This window comes from Aotus nancymaae, unplaced genomic scaffold (assembly GCF_030222135.1).
Source record: "Aotus nancymaae isolate 86718 unplaced genomic scaffold, 86718_ANA_hifiasm-v0.15.2.pri h1tg000011l, whole genome shotgun sequence".
Lineage (NCBI taxonomy): Eukaryota > Metazoa > Chordata > Mammalia > Primates > Aotidae > Aotus > Aotus nancymaae.
Window position 1 is genome coordinate 85,916,139 of NW_026988422.1, and position 18,342 is coordinate 85,934,480.

At 47.9% G+C, this 18,342-nt stretch overlaps 1 protein-coding gene across 2 annotated transcripts in view; it reads left to right on the forward strand.

Moving 5' to 3' along the window:
• The first annotated feature begins 797 nt into the window (after nucleotides 1-797).
• The window catches only part of RCOR1 (REST corepressor 1), a 131,942-nt gene continuing 114,397 nt past the window's right edge, over nucleotides 798-18,342 (forward strand). Inside the window, exons 1-2 of one of the 2 annotated variants that reach the window (XM_064375234.1) lie at nucleotides 798-1,098; nucleotides 1,177-1,236. In XM_064375234.1, the coding sequence (XP_064231304.1) occupies nucleotides 798-1,098; nucleotides 1,177-1,236 (361 nt within the window). The remainder of the gene's footprint in view (nucleotides 1,099-1,176; nucleotides 1,237-18,342) is intronic. The other variant, XM_012471206.3, reaches the window with a different exon arrangement.

Here is an 18,342-nt window from a genome sequence, read left to right on the forward strand (position 1 = left end):
CCAATTAGTTTCCTCTTTGTATGGTGTCTCAGCGCGCCCGTACCCCTCCGCGCAGCGGAAAGTAGTCCCGGCCGGGCGCTCCGCGGCTTTCCAGCGCCGGGCCCGTTTTACTTTGAGAAGCCGACGGGACTCTCGGTGGGGTCCTTCGGAGTGGGGCAGGGGCTGCGGGAGGCTTGCGCGGGCCGCAGGGGCGGGGACCCCGGCCGAGGGGAGGGGGTGGGGAGGGCCGCGAACTCCTCGCCGCTGCCTGGAGAGATGGATCATGGGGCGTAGGGAGATGGCAAACCTCAAACCACGTACGGCGGGCGATACGCGTCAACCGAACCTCGCCAACGGAAGCCCGGAGCCGCCCCTCCCCGCTCCCCCGCCCCGCCGCCCCGGACGGACGGGCGCGCGGAGCCAACCCGGATGCCGCTCGCCGTCCAAATCCCAGCAGAGCCAATGGGAGAGTGAGGAGGGCGGAGCCATCTCGCGTCACGTTGGGCTGCGCTACCCCCGGCGCCCGTGCAGGCCCCGCCCCTGCCTCCTCCCCTCCCCTCTCGCTGCTCCCGGAGTAGTTGGTGCCAGTGAAGTGAGGGCGGCGATGAGAGCGAAAGTTGCGCTCGGCTCGGCGCTGGGGGCTTGAAGTGACTCCGCGCTCTGCCCGTCTGGGCCTCCCCGGGCTCGGGCTCGCGCCCGTGGGGTCCCGCCGCGCCCGCCTGGCCCCGCGCCCGCCCCGCACCCCCTCCCCCGGCTCTGCGCCCCCTCCTCAGGAGTCGCGGGTCCCCGCCACTTTCGCATAGCCCCGGCCCCCGTCGATGCCGGCCATGGTGGAGAAGGGCCCCGAGGTCTCAGGGAAGCGGAGAGGGAGGAACAACGCGGCCGCTGCCGCCTCCGCCGCCGCCGCCGCCTCCGCCTCGGCCGCCTGCGCCTCGCCCGCCGCCACCGCCGCCTCGGCTGCCGCCGCCTCCTCCGCCTCGACCGCCGCCGCCTCGGCCGCCGCCGCCCCCAATAATGGCCAGAATAAAAGTTTGGTGGCGGCGGCGGCGCCCAATGGCAACAGCAGCAGCAACTCCTGGGAGGAAGGCAGCTCGGGCTCGTCCAGCGACGAAGAGCACGGTAGGTGGCAGCCGCCCCCGCGGCTCCGGGCCCCGCGCCCCGCGCCCCGCTGACCGCCGTGCTCTGCTTCCCCCGCAGGTGGAGGCGGCATGAGGGTCGGACCCCAGTACCAGGCGGTGGTGCCCGACTTCGATCCCGGTGAGTAGCGCCCCCGACCGGGGCCGCGCGCAGAGTCCCGGCCGGCCGGCGGCGGGGATGAGCTGGAGCCCCGGGTCCCCGGCGAGCCCGTGGGGGCGGGAGCCCGCCGACAACTTTCTTTTTGTGTGTGTGTTCGCCCTGCCGTCCGCGGGGAGAACAGCAGGGCGAGGACGAGGAGGCGCACACGCACACGGGTGTTCTGTAAACGTGTCTCTGCAACCGGGGGAGGCCAGGTCTCCCCCAGCCGGGCCGGCGCCGCTGCCCCCTACGCCTCCGAGGACTGCGGATGGCGTCGGAGGCGGCCACACCTGGCCTGGGGACGCTGGGAGTCCCCGCGTCCAGGTGAGCTGCGCCTCGGCCAGGGGTAAAGGTGGTAGTGCCGGAGAGTTAGCGTCCTGCGAGTGCCCCAGACTTAGGAGGTTCCCAGAGACCCCTTTCTCGGAACCCTTCCCAGAGGCTGCTCCCCACGCCTTTGCTCCTCTTTCCAGCTTCGGGGCTGTTGCTGGCTCCTGACTCCCCTCGCATCCAGAAGGCGAGTAGAAGAACGACCCCCAAAATCAGTCAATAAAAGAAGTGTGTTTTCCAGAGGGCGCCTGCCTGGGGAAGGGAGCCTCGCGTGTGGCAGTTTGATTTTAGGACCTATTTGTAAATGCGTGTATTTCCTTTTTTTTGGAGGAAGAGAATGTGAAATTGAGAACCATCAGAAGCTTTAGCCTAACAAATGCATTTCACCTACACGAAAGCCCTACACCCTAGAATGGAACATTTACTCCCCTGGCTGCTATTCTGTGTGGAAGCAAATTTAAAGTGGTACAAGAAAAAAAATCCAATCAGACAAAGGAATTCGTCAGATTTTAATGCATGAGATTCTAGCCGGTCTCTGTATGAGACTGTCTTTAAAGGTTGTTGGTATGGAAAATGAAAGAACGTAGGATTTATTTCAGAAATAAAATTTAAAAGAGCATCTTGTAAAGCTGGAGTTAACAATCCTCCCTGGTTGGAGGGCTTTAGAGCTGGGGTTCTCTATGTAGGTTATACTACTAGTTTGTTTGAAAAGATAAATGCATAAATGCTTTTCCTTGGAAACAAGACTAGAAAATTGCAATGATCTAGTCCTTGAAAAGGGCGATTGGTCTCAAGCTGTTACTAAGGTACTGAACTCTGTACTTTGAAGTGAAAATACGTAGAGGTCCTGGGTGAGCTCTTGGACACTCTGGAAATTAATGACTTTCCCTAAGTTGGCCTTCTAAATTTTGATTTGTTGACTTAAATCTGTTAAGTTTGTTTGTCTGACACTCAGGTTTGTGTTCCTTTTAAGGCCATGTTAGTGCTTTTGATAGTTCCCCTTCTCCCCCCAATTTTTTTTTTTTTCCGGTAGTCACTTCTCATTTGTGAGAGATAGGATAGAACTAGGTGGCCAGGCGATTTCTCTTGTGTGCTTGGCTCCTCCATTCCTTGGTTGGCCACCAGGGGAAGCGTACTGTTTTTTGGTTACAGTTGACCCTGTCTTCATTTTGTAGGTCAAGTCTATCTTTGCTTTAAAGCACGAACGTAAAGCCTGTCATCAAGTTTCCCTAATGTAGTATTTTAAAGCGTCGACTTGCACAGATGTTTAAGTAAGTTGGTAGGCTTTTTGATACATTTCTGTTAACATTAATTTTGAAAATGTTATTTAGATACGTTGGATGTGACTAAGGAAAAGGGTGTATTTGTCAGCAGCAGGAATTAGGTTTCTGATATTCACCAAAATAGTGATGTCAGCTCTGCGTTGTTAGTAATGAGTCTGACTTCTTTGGAGTTGTACTTTTCTTTGAAACAGCAAACGTAATATTTTGAACCGTCCTTGCACTTTTTGTTGGAATAGGTATGAGCATAAACTTGCTAGCGACCAGCTATTCTAAAATGGAAAAACATCTAGCAGATTGCAGTAGCTCCCAACACTTGAGGAGGCCAAGGATGGAGGGTCTCTTGAACCCAGGAGTTGGAGACTAGTCTGGGCAATGTAGAAAGACTCTGTCTCTACAAAAAATAAAAAAAATTAGCTGGGCATAGTGGTATGTGCCTGTAGTTTCAGCTACTTGGGAGGCTGAGGCTAGAGGATTGATTTGAGCCTGGGAGGTCAAGACTGCGGTGAGCAGTGATTTCACCATTGCACTCCAGCCTGGGTAACAGAGTGAGCCTGTCTCAAAAATAAAAAGGAAAACATCTAACTGTCCTCCTGCATAGTCTTGTTGCCAGTTGGTTGAGTCTTGATGTGAAAATTTCCAAATTTCGTATTTTGTGTTTTAATCTGGAAAGGAATTTAACTGGTATAAAGTAATTTCACACCCTGTTTTGCCAACCTGAGCAGGGGACACAGTCCTAGATATGCATGAAAATTGAGACTACTATTTCCTATTGGTTTTATGTGTCTTCTCATTTAACTCAAAGTTTAAGGGAAAGAAAGACTTCCATTTTGCAATAGAAATGATACAACATGCTTGTTTTATGGCAAAATGTTTTCTTAGCTCTTTAAGACTTAAGAGAGGTTTTTTTCATGACTGCAAGTTAAGAGTAATGAATTGAGGAATAAATTGAGTAAGAATTGAGAGTTTGATCCTTGCTGCTTTTTATTTCTTCGTGTTTTTTTCTTTTTCTTTTTTGAGACCAAGTCTCTATCTGTTGCCCAGGCTGGTGGAATGCAGTGGCGTAATCTTGGTTCACTGCAACCTCCGCCTCCCAGCTTCAGGTGATTCTCCTGCCTCATCTTCCTGAGTTGCTAGGTTTACAGTTGTTGACCATGTTGACCAGGCTGGTCTTAAACTCCTAACCTCAGGTGATTTGCCTCCCTCGGCCTCCCAAAGTGCTGGGATTACAGGCATGAGTCACCATGCCTGGCCCCTGCCTGACTTTCAAGTGTGTCTTTGTTCTTCTCTTTTACTGGAATTCGAACAGAGAGGTAGACGTGAAACTTAACAGAAAGCTTTTTCTTTCCTTCTTTTTATTATAGTAAAATAAATAACTGTGGTAGAGATGCACGAATGGAAGAATTTGACTTTTTTTTTTTTTTTGAGACGGTGTCTTCCTCTGTCACCCAGACTGGAGTGCAATAGCATGATTTTAGCTCGCTAAAACCTCCGCCTCCCAGGTTCAAGCCATTCTCCTGCCTCAGCCTCCTGAGTAGCTAGGATTACAGGCGTGTGCCACCATGTCCGGCTAATGTTGGTATTTTTTTTTTTTTAAGACGGGGTTTCACTGTGTTGGTCAGGCTGGTCTTGAACTCCTGACCTCAGGTGGTTCGCCCGCCTTGGCCTCCAAAGTGCTTGGATTACAGGCGTGAGCCACCACGCCTGGCCTAATGTTGGTATTTTTAGCAAAGATGGGGTTTTACCATGTTGGTCAGGCTGGTCTCAAAACTCCTGATCTCAGGTGATCTGATTGCCTTAGCCTCCCAGAGTGCTGGGATTACAGGTTTGAGCCACTGCACCCAGCTTGATTTTTTTAAAGTCAGATTTTACTTATTTGCAGTATGCCAGCTTGACCCTATTTAGCTTTAAAAGCAAATGATTGGAGCTACCTGATGTTTCCTGTACAGTCCAAAGGAAGATTTAATTCTGTTATCCTTTACAAATAGTGAATGGAGTGATAGAGCACTTTTTTTTTCTTTTTGAGACGGAGTCTTGCTCTTTGGCCAGGCTGGAGTGCAGTGGCGTGATCTCGGCTCATTGCAACCTCCGTCTCCCAGATTCAAGTGATTCCCCTGCCTCAACCTCCTGAGTAGCTGGGACTACAGGCGCACGCCACCACACCCAGCTTATTTTTTGTATTTTAGTAGAGATGGGGTTTCACCATGGCCAGGATGGTCTCAATTTCCTGACCTTATAATTCCCCCACCTTGGCCTCCCAAAGTGCTGGGATTACAGGCTTGAGCCACCGTGCCCGGCCGGTAGAACACATTTGTCCTAAAATGCCGATTGAGTTCTTATAATTAAGACCCAGACTAGATTGATGGAATGACATAGCTTGGAAATTAGAATACCATTTCTGTTTACAGTGAAAGAAAAAGTTTTACCAACTTTTGAAGAGTTAACAACAAAAGCCAAAGTGCAGTCCTACAGTTTTGACTTCGGCTTTGTAGTTGCATGTGCCATACAGATTGTCTTTCCATGTTCTCTGCCGTAGACTATGCTGAGCAGTCGTTGGTTTCTTTTAATATTCAGTAGTTACAGAATAATAGGATAAGAGAAAGGGTGCTTATTTATCCTACCTCTGTTTAGTTCTTTTCTACACTAGCAAAGTATCACTTAATGTGAAATGAATAATGTTTTTCTTTTCTTTGAGGCAGGGTCACACTCTGTCACGTAGCACAGTAGTGTGATCACGGCGGCAGTGAACTGCAACCTCTGGGTGCATGCCATCCTCCCACTTTAAATAGCTGGAGCTACAGATGTGCACCACCATGCCTGACTAGTTTTGTTATATTTTTTGTAGAAATGGATTTTGCCATGTTGTCCAGGCTCGTCTTGAACTCCTGGGTTCAAGTGATCTGCCTGCCTCAGCCTTTCAACGTGCTGGGATTACAGCTGTGAGTCACTGTGCCTGGCCCTTTTTTGTTAACTACTAATACCTTTTTAAAAATTTTTAATTTTTATTCTCTTTATACATTTCCTTGGTGCTTCAGAGATGTACATTGTTAATGGTGAATATTTTTGAGATAGTGGTCCTTTAAAAAAACAAGCTTTATTTTGAACATTTAATCCAATATATTTAATCAGATCTGAAAATTTGTGGTTGTCATTGGTGTAACTGTCACTTCAGAGTTGACTTGTGTTAGAAAAATGTGTTTTCATGTGGAGTAGATAATTTTACTGAACAAGGTGTCTTGATAGGCCTTTGATTTGTTTTCACTGGTGATTCTATGTTCCTCTGCTTTTTTAAAGGTTTAGATGATTGTGAAAAAACATAGATATGCTAAAATTATGGTGAATGCTTTGTGATTTTTGTTTTTGAGACAAAGTTTTGCTCTGTCACATAGGCTAGAGTGCAGTGGTCTGATCTTGGCTCACTGCAACCTCTGCCTCCCAGGCTCAAGTGATCCTCCCCGCTTAGCCTCTTCAGTAGCTAGGAATACATGCATACATCACCACACTTGACCCAGGTTGGTCTCAAACTCCTGTGCTCAAGCAGTCCTCCTGCCTTGGCTTCCCAAAGTGCTGCAATTACAGGCATGCACCTGGCAATGCTTTGTGATTTTTTTTTTTTATTTATTTGTTTATTTTCTTTTTTTTTTGAGACGGAGTTTCGCTCTTGTTACCCAGGCTGGAGTGCAATGGCGCGATCTCGGCTCACCGCAACCTCCGCCTCCTGGGTTCAGGCAATTCTCCTGCCTCAGCCTCCGGAGTAGCTGGGATTACAGGCACGTGCCGCTATGCCCAGCTAATTTTTTGTATTTTTAGTAGAGATGGGGTTTCACCATGTTGACCAGGATGGTCTTGATCTCTTGACCTCATGATCTACCCGCCTCAGCCTCCCAAAGTGCTGGGATTACAGGCTTGAGCCACCGCGCCCGGCCTGTTTATTTTCTTTTTTGAGATGGAGCCTCGCTCTGTCGCCTGACTGGAGTGCAGTGGCACGATCTTGGCTCACTGCAACTTCCGCCTCCTGGGTTCAAGCAATTTTTATGCCTCAGCCTCCCAAGTAGCTGGGAGTACAGGCATATGCCACCACACCCAGCTAATTTTTGTATTTTTTTTTTAGTAAAGATGGGGTTTTCCTGTGTTAGCCAGGAAGGTCTTAATCTCCTGACCTCATGATCCGCCTGCCTCAGCCTCCCAAAGTGCTGGGATTACAGGCGTGAGCCACTGTACCGGCCTTATTTTTTTTTCTTTGAGATGGAGTTTTGCTCTTGTTGCCCAGGCTGCAAAGCAGTGGCGTGATCTCGGCTCACTGCAACCTCCGCCTCCCAGGTTAACTCGATTCTCCTGCTTCAGCCTCCCGACTAGCTGGGATTACAGGCATGTGCCAGCCACCATGCCCAACTAAATTTTATATTTTTAGTAGAGATGGGGTTTCACCATGTTAGCCAGGATGGTCTCGATCTCTTGACCTTGTGATCTGCCCACCTCAGCCTCCCAGAGTGCTGGGATTTACAGGCATAACATATCATCGCGATTGGCCAAACACTGTTGTGTGTGGTTTTTTTATTTTTGAGATGGAGTCTCGGTCTGTTGCCCAGGCTGGAGCGCAGTGGTGCATTCTCTGCTCGCTGCAACCTCTGCCTCCTGGGTTCAAGCGATTCTCCTGCCTCAGCCTCCCAAGTAGCTGGGATTGTAGGCACCCACCACCACACCCAGCTAATTTTTATATTTTTTTTCAGTAGAGACCGGGTTTTGACCATATTGGCCAGGCTGGTCTTGAACTCCTGACCTTGTGATCCACCCATCTCAGCCTCCCAAAGTGTTGGGATTACAGGCGTGAGCCACCGTGCCTGGCCCAAACACTATTAATACCAGGCTGTATTTGCTTCAGGTACAGCAAAGGCTTATTCCCACCTTCTTCTTTTTTCATTAATTCAAAATTGATTTATATTATTTCTGTGATAGATTGCATCCTCTGAGAAGCAGATGGCAAGATAGAATTAGATGTGCAAGAGGTGTATTAGCGTGTGTTTCTGAAGGATAAAGAAGGGAGGAAGGAGGTAGATGGCAAGAGGCTTTGCACTGGATGCAGGTGTGACACCTATGAAAGAAGAGAGGGAAGGGATGATTATTTATGATTGATAGAGGAACTGCAAACTTCAGTGCAGCTTGCAGCTCAAACAAAATCTCAGCCAGAGCAGATTGTTAGAAGAGTCTGTTGGGCAGCAGTGGTCCTGCTCTGGGAACGCCTTCTGTGTTCAGTCATTGGCGGGGAGTAGCCTAGAGTAGCCTAGCCTTGGTATGGATGCTGTAGATTCCTGGCAGCTGGGGCTGTCAGCTAATTACACTCCTTGCAGCATTTTCTCTCTTGGAGGGAAATCTGAATGGCACACTCTCAAGGCTGTCAGAATTCCCACGCGTGTTTTTGTGCTTTAATATGTACGTGTGAGGCCCGGCATAGTGGCTCACGCCTGTAATCCCGGCACTTTGGGAGGCTGAGGTGGGTGGATCACCTGAGGTCAGGAGTTCGAGACCAGCCTGGCCAACATGGTGAAACCCCGTCTCTACTAAAAATATTGAAATTAGCCAGGTGTGGTGGCATGCACCTGTAATCCCAGCTACTCAGAAGGCCAAGGCAGGAGAATCGCTTGAACCTGGGAGGCAGAGGTTGCAGTGAGCCGAGATTGTGCCACTACACTCCAGACTGGGTGACAGAGTGAGATTCTGTCTCCAAAAAAAAAAAAACAAATATGTTTGGTAAACAGTATGTTTTCTTGTTGTTAGTCTTTTTGTAAATGGAATAATTTGTTCTAGTCATGTACTTTTATGCTTTCTAAACAAGCACATTTCTACTAGCAAGGTAGACAACTTCCTTTTCTTCACCAATCTTCATCATGATGTTAGGTAGGTTTATTAATTGTTTTTGAGATGGTATCCTGTAGGGGCCGGGCATGGTGGCTCATGCCTGTGATCCTAGCACTTTGGGAGGCCAAGGCAGCTGGATCACGAGGTCAGCAGTTCAAGACCAGCCTGGCCAACATGGTGTGCGATCTCAGCTCACTGTAACCTCCGCCTCCCGAGTTCAAGTGATTCTCCTGCCTCAGCTTCCCAAGTAGCTGGGATTACAGGCATGCACCACAACGCCTGGCTAATTAAAAAAAAATTTTGTTGGGCCAGGTGCAGTGGCTCACTCCTGTAATTCAGCATTTTGGGAGGCCGAGGCAGGCGGATCACAAGGTCAAGAGATTGAGACCATCCTGGCCAACATGGTGAAACTAAAAATACAAAAATTAGCTGGGCATGGTGGCACTCGCCTGTGGTCCCAGCTACTCAGGAGGCCGAGACAGAAGAATCGCTCGAACCCAGGAGGCGGAGGTTTCAGTGAGCCGAGATTGCACCACTGCACTCCAGCCTGGTGACAACAGAGCAAGACTCCGTCTACAAAAAAAAAAAAAAAAATTTTTTTTGTAGAGAAGGGATTTCACCATGTTGGCCAGGCTGGTTTTGAACTCTTGAACTCAAGTGATCCCCCCACTTTTGCCTGCCAGAGTCCTAGGATTACAGGTGTGATCTGCTGCGCCCGGGCCCTTCAAATTTTTGAAGACTTGGTATTGCTGTGCCTCCCAGGCTAGAGTGCAGAGGAATGATCACAGTTCAGCCTACAGGGCTCAAGTGATCCTCCTGTCTCAGTTTCCTGAGTAGCTGGGACTATAGGCATGCGCCAGTATGCTTGACTAATTTTTAAACTTTTTGTAGAGACGGGGTTTTGCCAAGTTGCCCAGGCTGGTCTCTAACTCCTGGGCTCAACCAGTCCTTCTGTGTCATCCCAAAGTGCTGGGATTATAAGCGTTGAGTCACTGTGCCTGTAATTAATTTTTCCAATTAATGATGAGGCTAAGTGTCTTATTTTTTTAATTTTTAATTTTTCTTTTCTTTTTTTTTTTTGAGCTGGAGTTTCGCTCTTTGTTACCCAGGCTGGAGTGCAATGGTGCGATCTCGGCTCACCGCACCCTCCGCCTCCTGGGTTCAAGTGATTCTCCTGCCTCAGCCTCCCGAGTAGCTGGGACTACAGGCATGTGCCACCATGCCCAGCTAATTTTTGTATTTTTAGTAGAGACGGGGTTTCACCATGTTGACCAGGATGATCTCGATCTCTTGACCTCGAGATCCACCTGCCTAGGCCTCCCAAAGTGCTGGGATTATAGGCGTGAGCCACCTCGCCCGGCCAGTTTTTAATTTTTTATGACCTTTTTTTTTTTTCCCTTTTTTGAGATTTCTCTGTCACCCAGGCTGGAACGCAGTGGCGTGATCATACCTTATTGTACCCTTGAACTAAGCTCAAGTGATATTCCTACCTTTGTTTCCAGAGTAGTTGGGACTACAGTTGTTCACCACGACACCCAGCAAAGCATGTGATGAAAAGTACTAAGTGTCTTTTAGCTGAGTATTGAAAAGAGTGTCTTTTTATTTATTTGTTTATATATACTTTTTGAGACAGGGTCTCACTCTGTCATCCTGGCTCAAGTGCATTTGTGTAATTTTGACTCACTTCATCCTCAACCTCTCAGGATCAAGTGGTCCTCCCACCTTGGCCTCCTGAGGAGCTGGGTCTATAGGCACCTGACACTGTGCCTACCTAAAGTTTGTATTTTTTGTAGAGATGTGGTTTCAGCTATTGTTGATGTTGCCCCTAGCCCAGGAGTGTCTTTGTAATTTTTTTTTTTTTTTTTTTTTTTTTTTTTTTTTGCCACTTCGTTTCCTCCTGTGAATGTATCTTTCTTTTGCCTTTTTCCATTTTGACAGAGTCTCACTCTGTTGCCAGGCTGGAGTGCAGTGGTGCGATCTTGGCTCACTGCAGCCTCCACCCCACCACCCCCACCGGGTTCAAGCGATTCTCCTACTTCAGCCTCGCGAGTAGCTGGGACTACAGGCATACACCACCATGCCTAGCTAATTTTTGTATTTTTTTTTCGCTTGCTTAGTTAATATTTGTATTTTTAGTAGAGACTGGGTTTCACCACGTTGGCCAGGCTGGTCTTGATCTCTTGACCTTGTGTGATCCACCCGCCATGACCTCCCAGATTACAGGCGTGAGCCACTGCACCCGGCTTTTTTTTTTTTTTTTTTTTTTGAGATGGAGTTTTGCTCTTGTTTCCCAGGCTAGAGTGCAATGGCATGATCTCGGCTCACTGCAACCTATGCCTCCTGGTTTCAAGCGATTCTCCTGCATCAGCCTCCCTAGTAGCGAGGATTACAGGCATGTGCCACCATGCCCGGCTAATTTTGTATTTGTAATAGAGAAGGGGTTTCTCTATGTTGATCAGACTGCTGTTTAAATCTTGACCTCCGGTGGTCCGCCCGCCTCCACCTCTCAAAGTGCTGGGATTACAGGTGTGAGTCATCGTGCCTGGCCTCTTTTGCTACTTTTTTCTTTTTTTTTTCCCCCCTTGGACAGGGTGTCGCTCTGTGGCCCAGGCTGGAGTGCAGTGGAGCAATCTCAGCTTACCACAAGCTCCATCTCCTGGGCTCAAGGGATCCTCCCTCCTCAACCTCTGAGGTAGCTGGGACTACAGGGGTGTGCCACCATACCTGTCTAATTTTTGTATTTTTTTAATAGAGACGGGATTTTGCCATGTTCTCCAGGCACTGTTTTGCTGTTTTTCTATAGTGTCTTGGATTTTTTTTTTTTTTTTTTTTTTTTTTGGGATAGAGTCTCGCTCTGTTGCCAGGCTGTAGTGCAGTGGCACAATCGCAGCTCACTGCAAACTCTGTCTCCTGGGTTCAAGCGATTCTCCTGCTTCAGCCTCCCCAAGTAGTTGGGACAACAGGCGCATGCCACCAAGCCCAGCTAGTTTTTTGTATTTCAGTAGAGGTGGGGTTTCACCATGTTGTCCCAGGATGGTCTTGATCTCCTGACCTCACCCGCCTCGGCCTCCCAAAGTGCTAGGATTTGTGAGATGGTGTTTCTCCATGTTGGTCAGACTGGTCTCGAACTCCCCACCTCAGGTGATCCACCTGCCTTGGCCTCCCAAAGTGCTGGGATTATAGGCGTGAGCCACCACGCCCGACCCAGAATCCTCTTTAAGAAAAAACACTTAGGCCAGGTATGGTGGCTCATGTCTGTGATTCCAGCACTTTGGGAATCTGAGGCGGGCGGATCACCCAAGGTTCGAGACCAGCTTGGCCAACATGGTGAAACCCTGTCTCTACTAAAAAAAAAAAAAAATTAGCTGGGCTGTAATCCCAGCTATTCAGGAGGCTGAGGCACGAGAATTGCTTGAACCTGGGAGGTAGAGGTTACAGTGAGCCGAGATCACGCCACTGCACTCCAGCCTGGGTGACAGAGCAATACTCTGTCTCAAAAAGAAAAGAGAAAAAACACTTAAGAGCAAGGCTTTATTGGATCCATTGATTAGTTGTTTCCATGTGGCCCCAGGCGTTTGGAGAATTTTATGTTTAGGGTTGCCAGAGCCAGCTAGTAGTCCAGTTACATTCCTCTTCTTCCTGGCAGTGAAAACACAGGTGAAACGGGAGGTATTTAGCTTGGTTGCCTGGGGACAAATTGGACTGAGTTGCTTAATTCCTGCATGCATGTTGAAGTAGTCATCTTCAGAGCTTAGAATACAGTTGGAGGATTTTTTTAAGAAGAGCAGTTTCTTTTGATTGTGTGACTGACGGCTGTACATACAGTCATGTATTTCGAAAAAAAATGTCCTTTTGGTCAAGGACAGTGGTCCCGTAAGATTATATTGTAACTAAAAGATTCCTGTCGCCTAGTAACTTCACCCTGTCTATAGTGTAACAGCGTGTAGCATTATTCGGGTGTTTGTGTGGTGCTGGTGTAAACAAACTACTGCACTGCCAAGTTGTATAAAACCCAGCACATAGAGTTATGTACAGTACATAGGATTGGTAATGACAGTGACTAACACTGGTTTGTGGATTCACAATACATTGTATGGTTATTTTAGAGTGTATTCCTACTTACAAAAATTAAAAGTTTGGGCTGGGCGTGGTGGCTCACGGCTGTAATCCCAGCACTTTGGGAGGCCGAGGTGGGTGGATCACCTGAGGTCGGGAGTTTGAGACCAGCCTGGCCAACATGGAGAAACCCCATCTCTATATTAAAAAAAAAAAAGTTTGCTGTAAAACAGCCTCAGGCAGGTCCTTTAGGAGGTATTCCAGAAGGAAGACGGAATGTGATAGCTCTAGAATGTGACAGCTCCATGTTTGTTACTGCCTCTGGAGACCTTCCAGTGGGACAAGATGTGGAGTTGGAAGATGGTGATTTGATGATCCTGACCGTAGGCCACGCCAGTGTGTGTGTCTTTGTGTGTGTGTGTGTGTGTGTTTTATTTGTTTGTTTTTTTGAGACAGAGTCTTGCCCTGGTGCCCAGGCTGGAGTGCAGTGGCATGATCTTGGCTCACTGAAACCTCTACCTTCCTGGTTCAAGCGATTCTTCTGCCTCAGCCTCCTGAATAGCTGGGATTACAGGCATGCACCACCATGCCTGGCTAATTTTTGTATTTTTAGTAGACATGGGGTTTCCTTACGTTGGCCAGGCTGGTCTTGAACTCCTGACCTCAAGTGATCTGCCTGCTTTGGCCTCCCAAAGTGCTCGGATTATAGGCCTGAGCCACTGCACCTGGCCTAATTTTTGTATTTTCAGTAGAAACAGGGTTTTGTCATGTTGGCCAGGCTGGTCTTGAACTCCTGACCTCAGGTGATCTGCCTACCTTGACCTCCTACAGTGAGGCCACTTGCGCCCGGCTATATATTACACCCATTCTGTCAGTAAAGATTGTATTTCCTGCTTTACCTTCACTGGCATAGAAGCTGCTGGACTTGGTGTTCTGCTTTCAAACTTAGCATGGATATAGGGAGTTTAGGGGAGGAGGAAGAGAAGAGTAGGTGCTTATTTAGTTTTGATCTTACTACCAGAAAATGGGAGCTAGTGGTGTAACGTATGTCTCATTTCTTTGAGAGTGGTAGCATAGTTTTTTGAGCCACCAAATTAGGTTTTAAGTATCTTTTTTTTTTTTTTTTTTGGAGAAGGATCTCACCCTGTCCCCCACCAGGCTGGATGGAGTACAGTGGTGGGAACATGGCTCACTGCAGCCTTGATTTCGTGGGCACCAGTGAGCCTCCTGCCTTAGCCTCCCAGGTAGCTGGGATTACAGATGTGAAGCACTGTACCTGGCTGTTAAGGATTATCTCTTACGAACTTGTCAGAGCTAAACAGTGGCTGAATTTTTTTCTTTTTTTTTTTTTTTTTTGAGACAGAGTCTCGCCCTGTCACCCAGGCTGGAGTGCAGTGACACAGTCTCGGCTCCACCTCCTGGATTCAAGCGATTCTCCTGCCTCAGCCTCCTGAATAGCTAGGATTACAGTCATGTGCCACCATGCCTGGCTAATTTTTATATTTTTAATTTATTTACTCTTTTTTTTTTTTAAAGACAGGGTTTCACCCTGTTGGTCAGGCTGGTCTTGAACTCCCGACCTCAAGTGATCCGCCCACCTTGGCCTCCAAAGTGCTTGGATTACAGGCGTGAGCCACCACGCCCGGCCAATTTTTATATTTTTAGTAGAGAAAGCGTTTCACCATTTTGGTCAGGCTGGTCTTGAACTCCTGACCTCAGGCGATCCACCTGCCTTGGCCTCCCAAAGTGCTGGGATTACAGGCATGAGCCACCACGCACAGCCAACAGTGGCTGAATTTTTTTAAGACTTTGTGCTTGGTTTGGTGTCTTTTCTTGAAAAGGATTTTGTTTTTGTCATTTGATTTTGTTTGTTTGTTTTTTGAGATAGGGTCTCCCTGTGTTGCCCAGGCTACAGTGGTGTGATCTCAGCTCACTGCTGCCTCCACCTCCTGGGTTCAAGTGATTCTCCTGCCTCAGCCTCCTGAGTAGCTGGGGTTACAGGCACGTGCCACCATGCCTGGCTAAGTTTTGTATTTTTGGTAGAGGTGGGATTTTACCATGTTGGCCAGGCTGGTCTTGAACTCCTGGCCTCAGGTGATCCACCCACCTCTGCCTTCCAAAGTGCTGGGATTACAGATGAGTCAGCACCGCTCCTATCCTTGTTTTTGTTGTTGTTGTTGTTTTTGTTTTGTTTTGAGACAGAGTCTTGCTCTGTTGCCCACGTTAGATGCAGTGGTGCACTGCAACCTCTGCCTCCCAGGTTCAAACAATTCTCCTGCCTCAGCCTCCTGAGTAGTGGGGATTACAGGCATGTACCACCAGGCGCTGCTAATTTTCGTAATTTTAGTGGAGATAGAGTTTCACCCCGTTGGCCTGGCTGCTCTTGAACTCTTGACCTCAGGTGATCCACCCACCTCAGCCTCCCAAAGTGCTAGATTACAGGTGTGATTCACCACACCTGGCCACTGTTGTCCATTTTGTAGTTATTTCTTGATTATATGAGACCAGCCTGACCAACATGGAGAAACCTCATCTCTACTAAAAATACAAAAATTAGCTGGACATGGTGATGCATGCTGGTAATCCCAGCTAATTGGGAGGTTGAGGCAGGAGAATCGCTTAAACCCAGGAGGTGGAGGTTGCAGTGAGCTGAGATTGCTCCGCTGCACTCCAGCCTGGGCAATAAGAGTGAGACTCTGTCTCAAAAAAAAAAAAAAAGGTCACATCAGGCTTTAAAATGAAAGAACTACCTAGGTAATTTGGAAATTAATATTATATGATATATAAGCTGTACATATTTTTAAAAAATTTTGAAAATCCTAATCTTTAAAATTTCAGTTTAGATTTTCCTTGTAGTTATCTAGAGCTGTGATGTCCAATAATGTAGCCACTAGGTACATGGAACTATTTAAATTAAAATTAATTAAAGTTAAATAAAATTAAAAATTCAGTCCTTCTGTTACACTAGGCACGTTTTTGATACTCAGTCATCATATGTAGCTACTAGGTACCATATTGGACTGCTCCGAATAGAGTATTTTCATCCTCCCAGCAAATTCAGTTGGGTGGCAGTGATTTTAGAGGTTCTGATGGACTGAAAGCCTCAGTATTGTTAATTTTTTTTTTGAGGTGGAGTTTCGCTCTTGTTGCCCAGGGTGGAGTGCAATAGCATGATCTCGACTCACCACAACCTCCGCCTCCAGGGTTCAAGCGATTATCCTGCCTCAGCCTTCAGAGTATCTGAGATTACAGTCATGTGCCACCACACCTGGCTACTTTCGTAGTTTTAGTAGAGATGGGGTTTCTTCACATTGGTCAGGCTGGTCTCGAACTCCCGACCTTGATCCACCTGCCTCCCAAAGTGCTGGGATTACAGGTATGAGCCACCACTCCTGGCATGGTTAATTTATTTTTATTGTTTTAGAGACAGGGTCTTACCGTGTTGCCCAGACTGGTCTTGAGCTCCTGGGTTCAAGCGAACATCCCTCCTCAGCCTCCCTAGTAGCTGGGATTACAGGCTTCTGCCATCATACCTTAAGGGAATGCAGAACCAGGGACAAAGACCAAATACATATTTCATAATACACTACACAGGGTAAATCTGGTTCATGTCACTCCACCTTGACTGGAAGCAGAAGTATAAATTTTGCCCTGTTGTCCAGGCTGGTCTTGAACTCCTCGCCTCAAGCCGTCCCCTCCCAAAGGTTCTAGGATTGCAGGCATGAGCCACCTCCCGGGTGGCTGGGATTACAGGCGCCCATTACCACGTCTGGCTAATTTTATTTGTATTTTTAGTAGAGACAGGGATTTTGGCCAGGCTGGTCTCAAACTCCTCACCTCAAGTGATCCACCTGCCTTAGCCTCCCAATGTGTTGGGGTTACAGGCTTGAGCCACTGTGCCCAGTCTAATTTTTGTATTTTTTGTAGGGATCGGAGTTTCCCCATGTTGCCCAGGCTGCTCTTGAACTCCGGGCCTCAAACAATCCACCTGCTTCGGCCTCCCAAAGTGCTGGGATTTCAGGAGTGAGCCACTGTGCCCAGCCCTGTTCATTTCAATATTCCTGATGAAGTACTCTGTCTGATCTCATTGTTCTTAGAAATCTGCTTGCTGGTGCCCTGTGCAGTGGCTCATACCTACAATGCTAGCACTTTGGGAGACTGAGGTGGGGGATTGCTTGAGGCCAGGAGCTAGAGATCAGATTGGGCAACATAGCAAGATCTCGTCTCTACATGCACCTGTAGTCCTGGCTACTTGGGAGGATGAGATGGGAGGATTGCTTGAACCTGTGAGTTTGAGGCTGCTGTGAGCTGTGATCACACCACTGAGCTCTAGTCTGAGAGACAGGAGACAGTATCTCTTAGCAAAAAGAAAAAAGGAAAAAAAAAAAATTAACTACAGTATTGATTCTAGCCCAGAATTTTCCGAAGGAGTATAGGTGTTTTTCGTTGTTGTTGTTATTGTTTGTTTTGTTTTTTTGAGATGGAATGTGGCCTTTTTTTTTGTTTTGTTTTTCGAGAGGAAGTCTTGGTTTGTCACCCAGGCTGGAATGCAGTGGTGCAAACTCGGCTTACTGTAACCTTTGCCTCCTGGGTTCAAGCAATTCCTGTGCCTCACCCTCCCAAGTAGCTGGGACTACAGGTATGCACCACTACACCTGGCTAATTTTTGTATTTTTGGTAGAGATGGGGTTTCACCATGTTGTTCTGCCTGGTCTCAAACTCACTACCTCAGGTGATCCGCCTTCCTCGGCCTCCCCAAAGTGTTGGGATTACAGGTGTGAGCCATTGCACCCGGCCTTTTTCTTTTCTTTCTTTTTTTTTTTTTTTTTTTTTTTTTTTTTTTTTTTTTTTGAGACGGAGTCTCGCTCTTGTTACCCAGGCTGGAGTGCAATGGCGCGATCTCGGCTCACCGCAACCTCCGCCTCCTGGGTTCAGGCAATTCTCCTGCCTCAGCCTCCTGAGTAGCTGGGATTACAGGCACGCGCCACCGTGCCCAGCTAATTTTTTTGTATTAATAGAGACGGGGTTTCACAATGTTGACCAGGATGGTCTCGATCTCTCGACCTCATGATCCACCCGCCTCGGCCTCTCTTTTTTTTTTTTTTTTTTTTTTTTTTTTTGAGTTGGAGTCTTGCTCTGTTGCTCAGGTTAGAGTGCAGTGGTGCGATCTTGGCTCACTGCAACCTCCGTCTGGCGGGTTCAAGTGATTCTTTTGTTTCAGCCTCTCAAGTAACTGGGACTACAGGCACACACCACCATGCCTGGCTAATTTTTGCATTTTTAGTAGAGACAGGATTTCACCATGCTGACCAGGCTAGTCTTGAATTCTTTTTTTTTTTTTTTTTAAGATGGGGTTTCACCATGTTGGTCAGGCTGGTCTTGAACTCCGGACCTCAGGTGATCCGCCTGCCTTGGCCTCCAAAGTGCTTGGATTACAGGCATGGTGAGCCACCATGCCCGGCCTGGTCTCGAATTCTTGACCTCCTGATCCACCCAGCTGAGCCTCCCAAAGTGCTGGGATTACAGGCATGAGCCACCTATATAATCCTAGCACTTTTTCTTTCTTTTT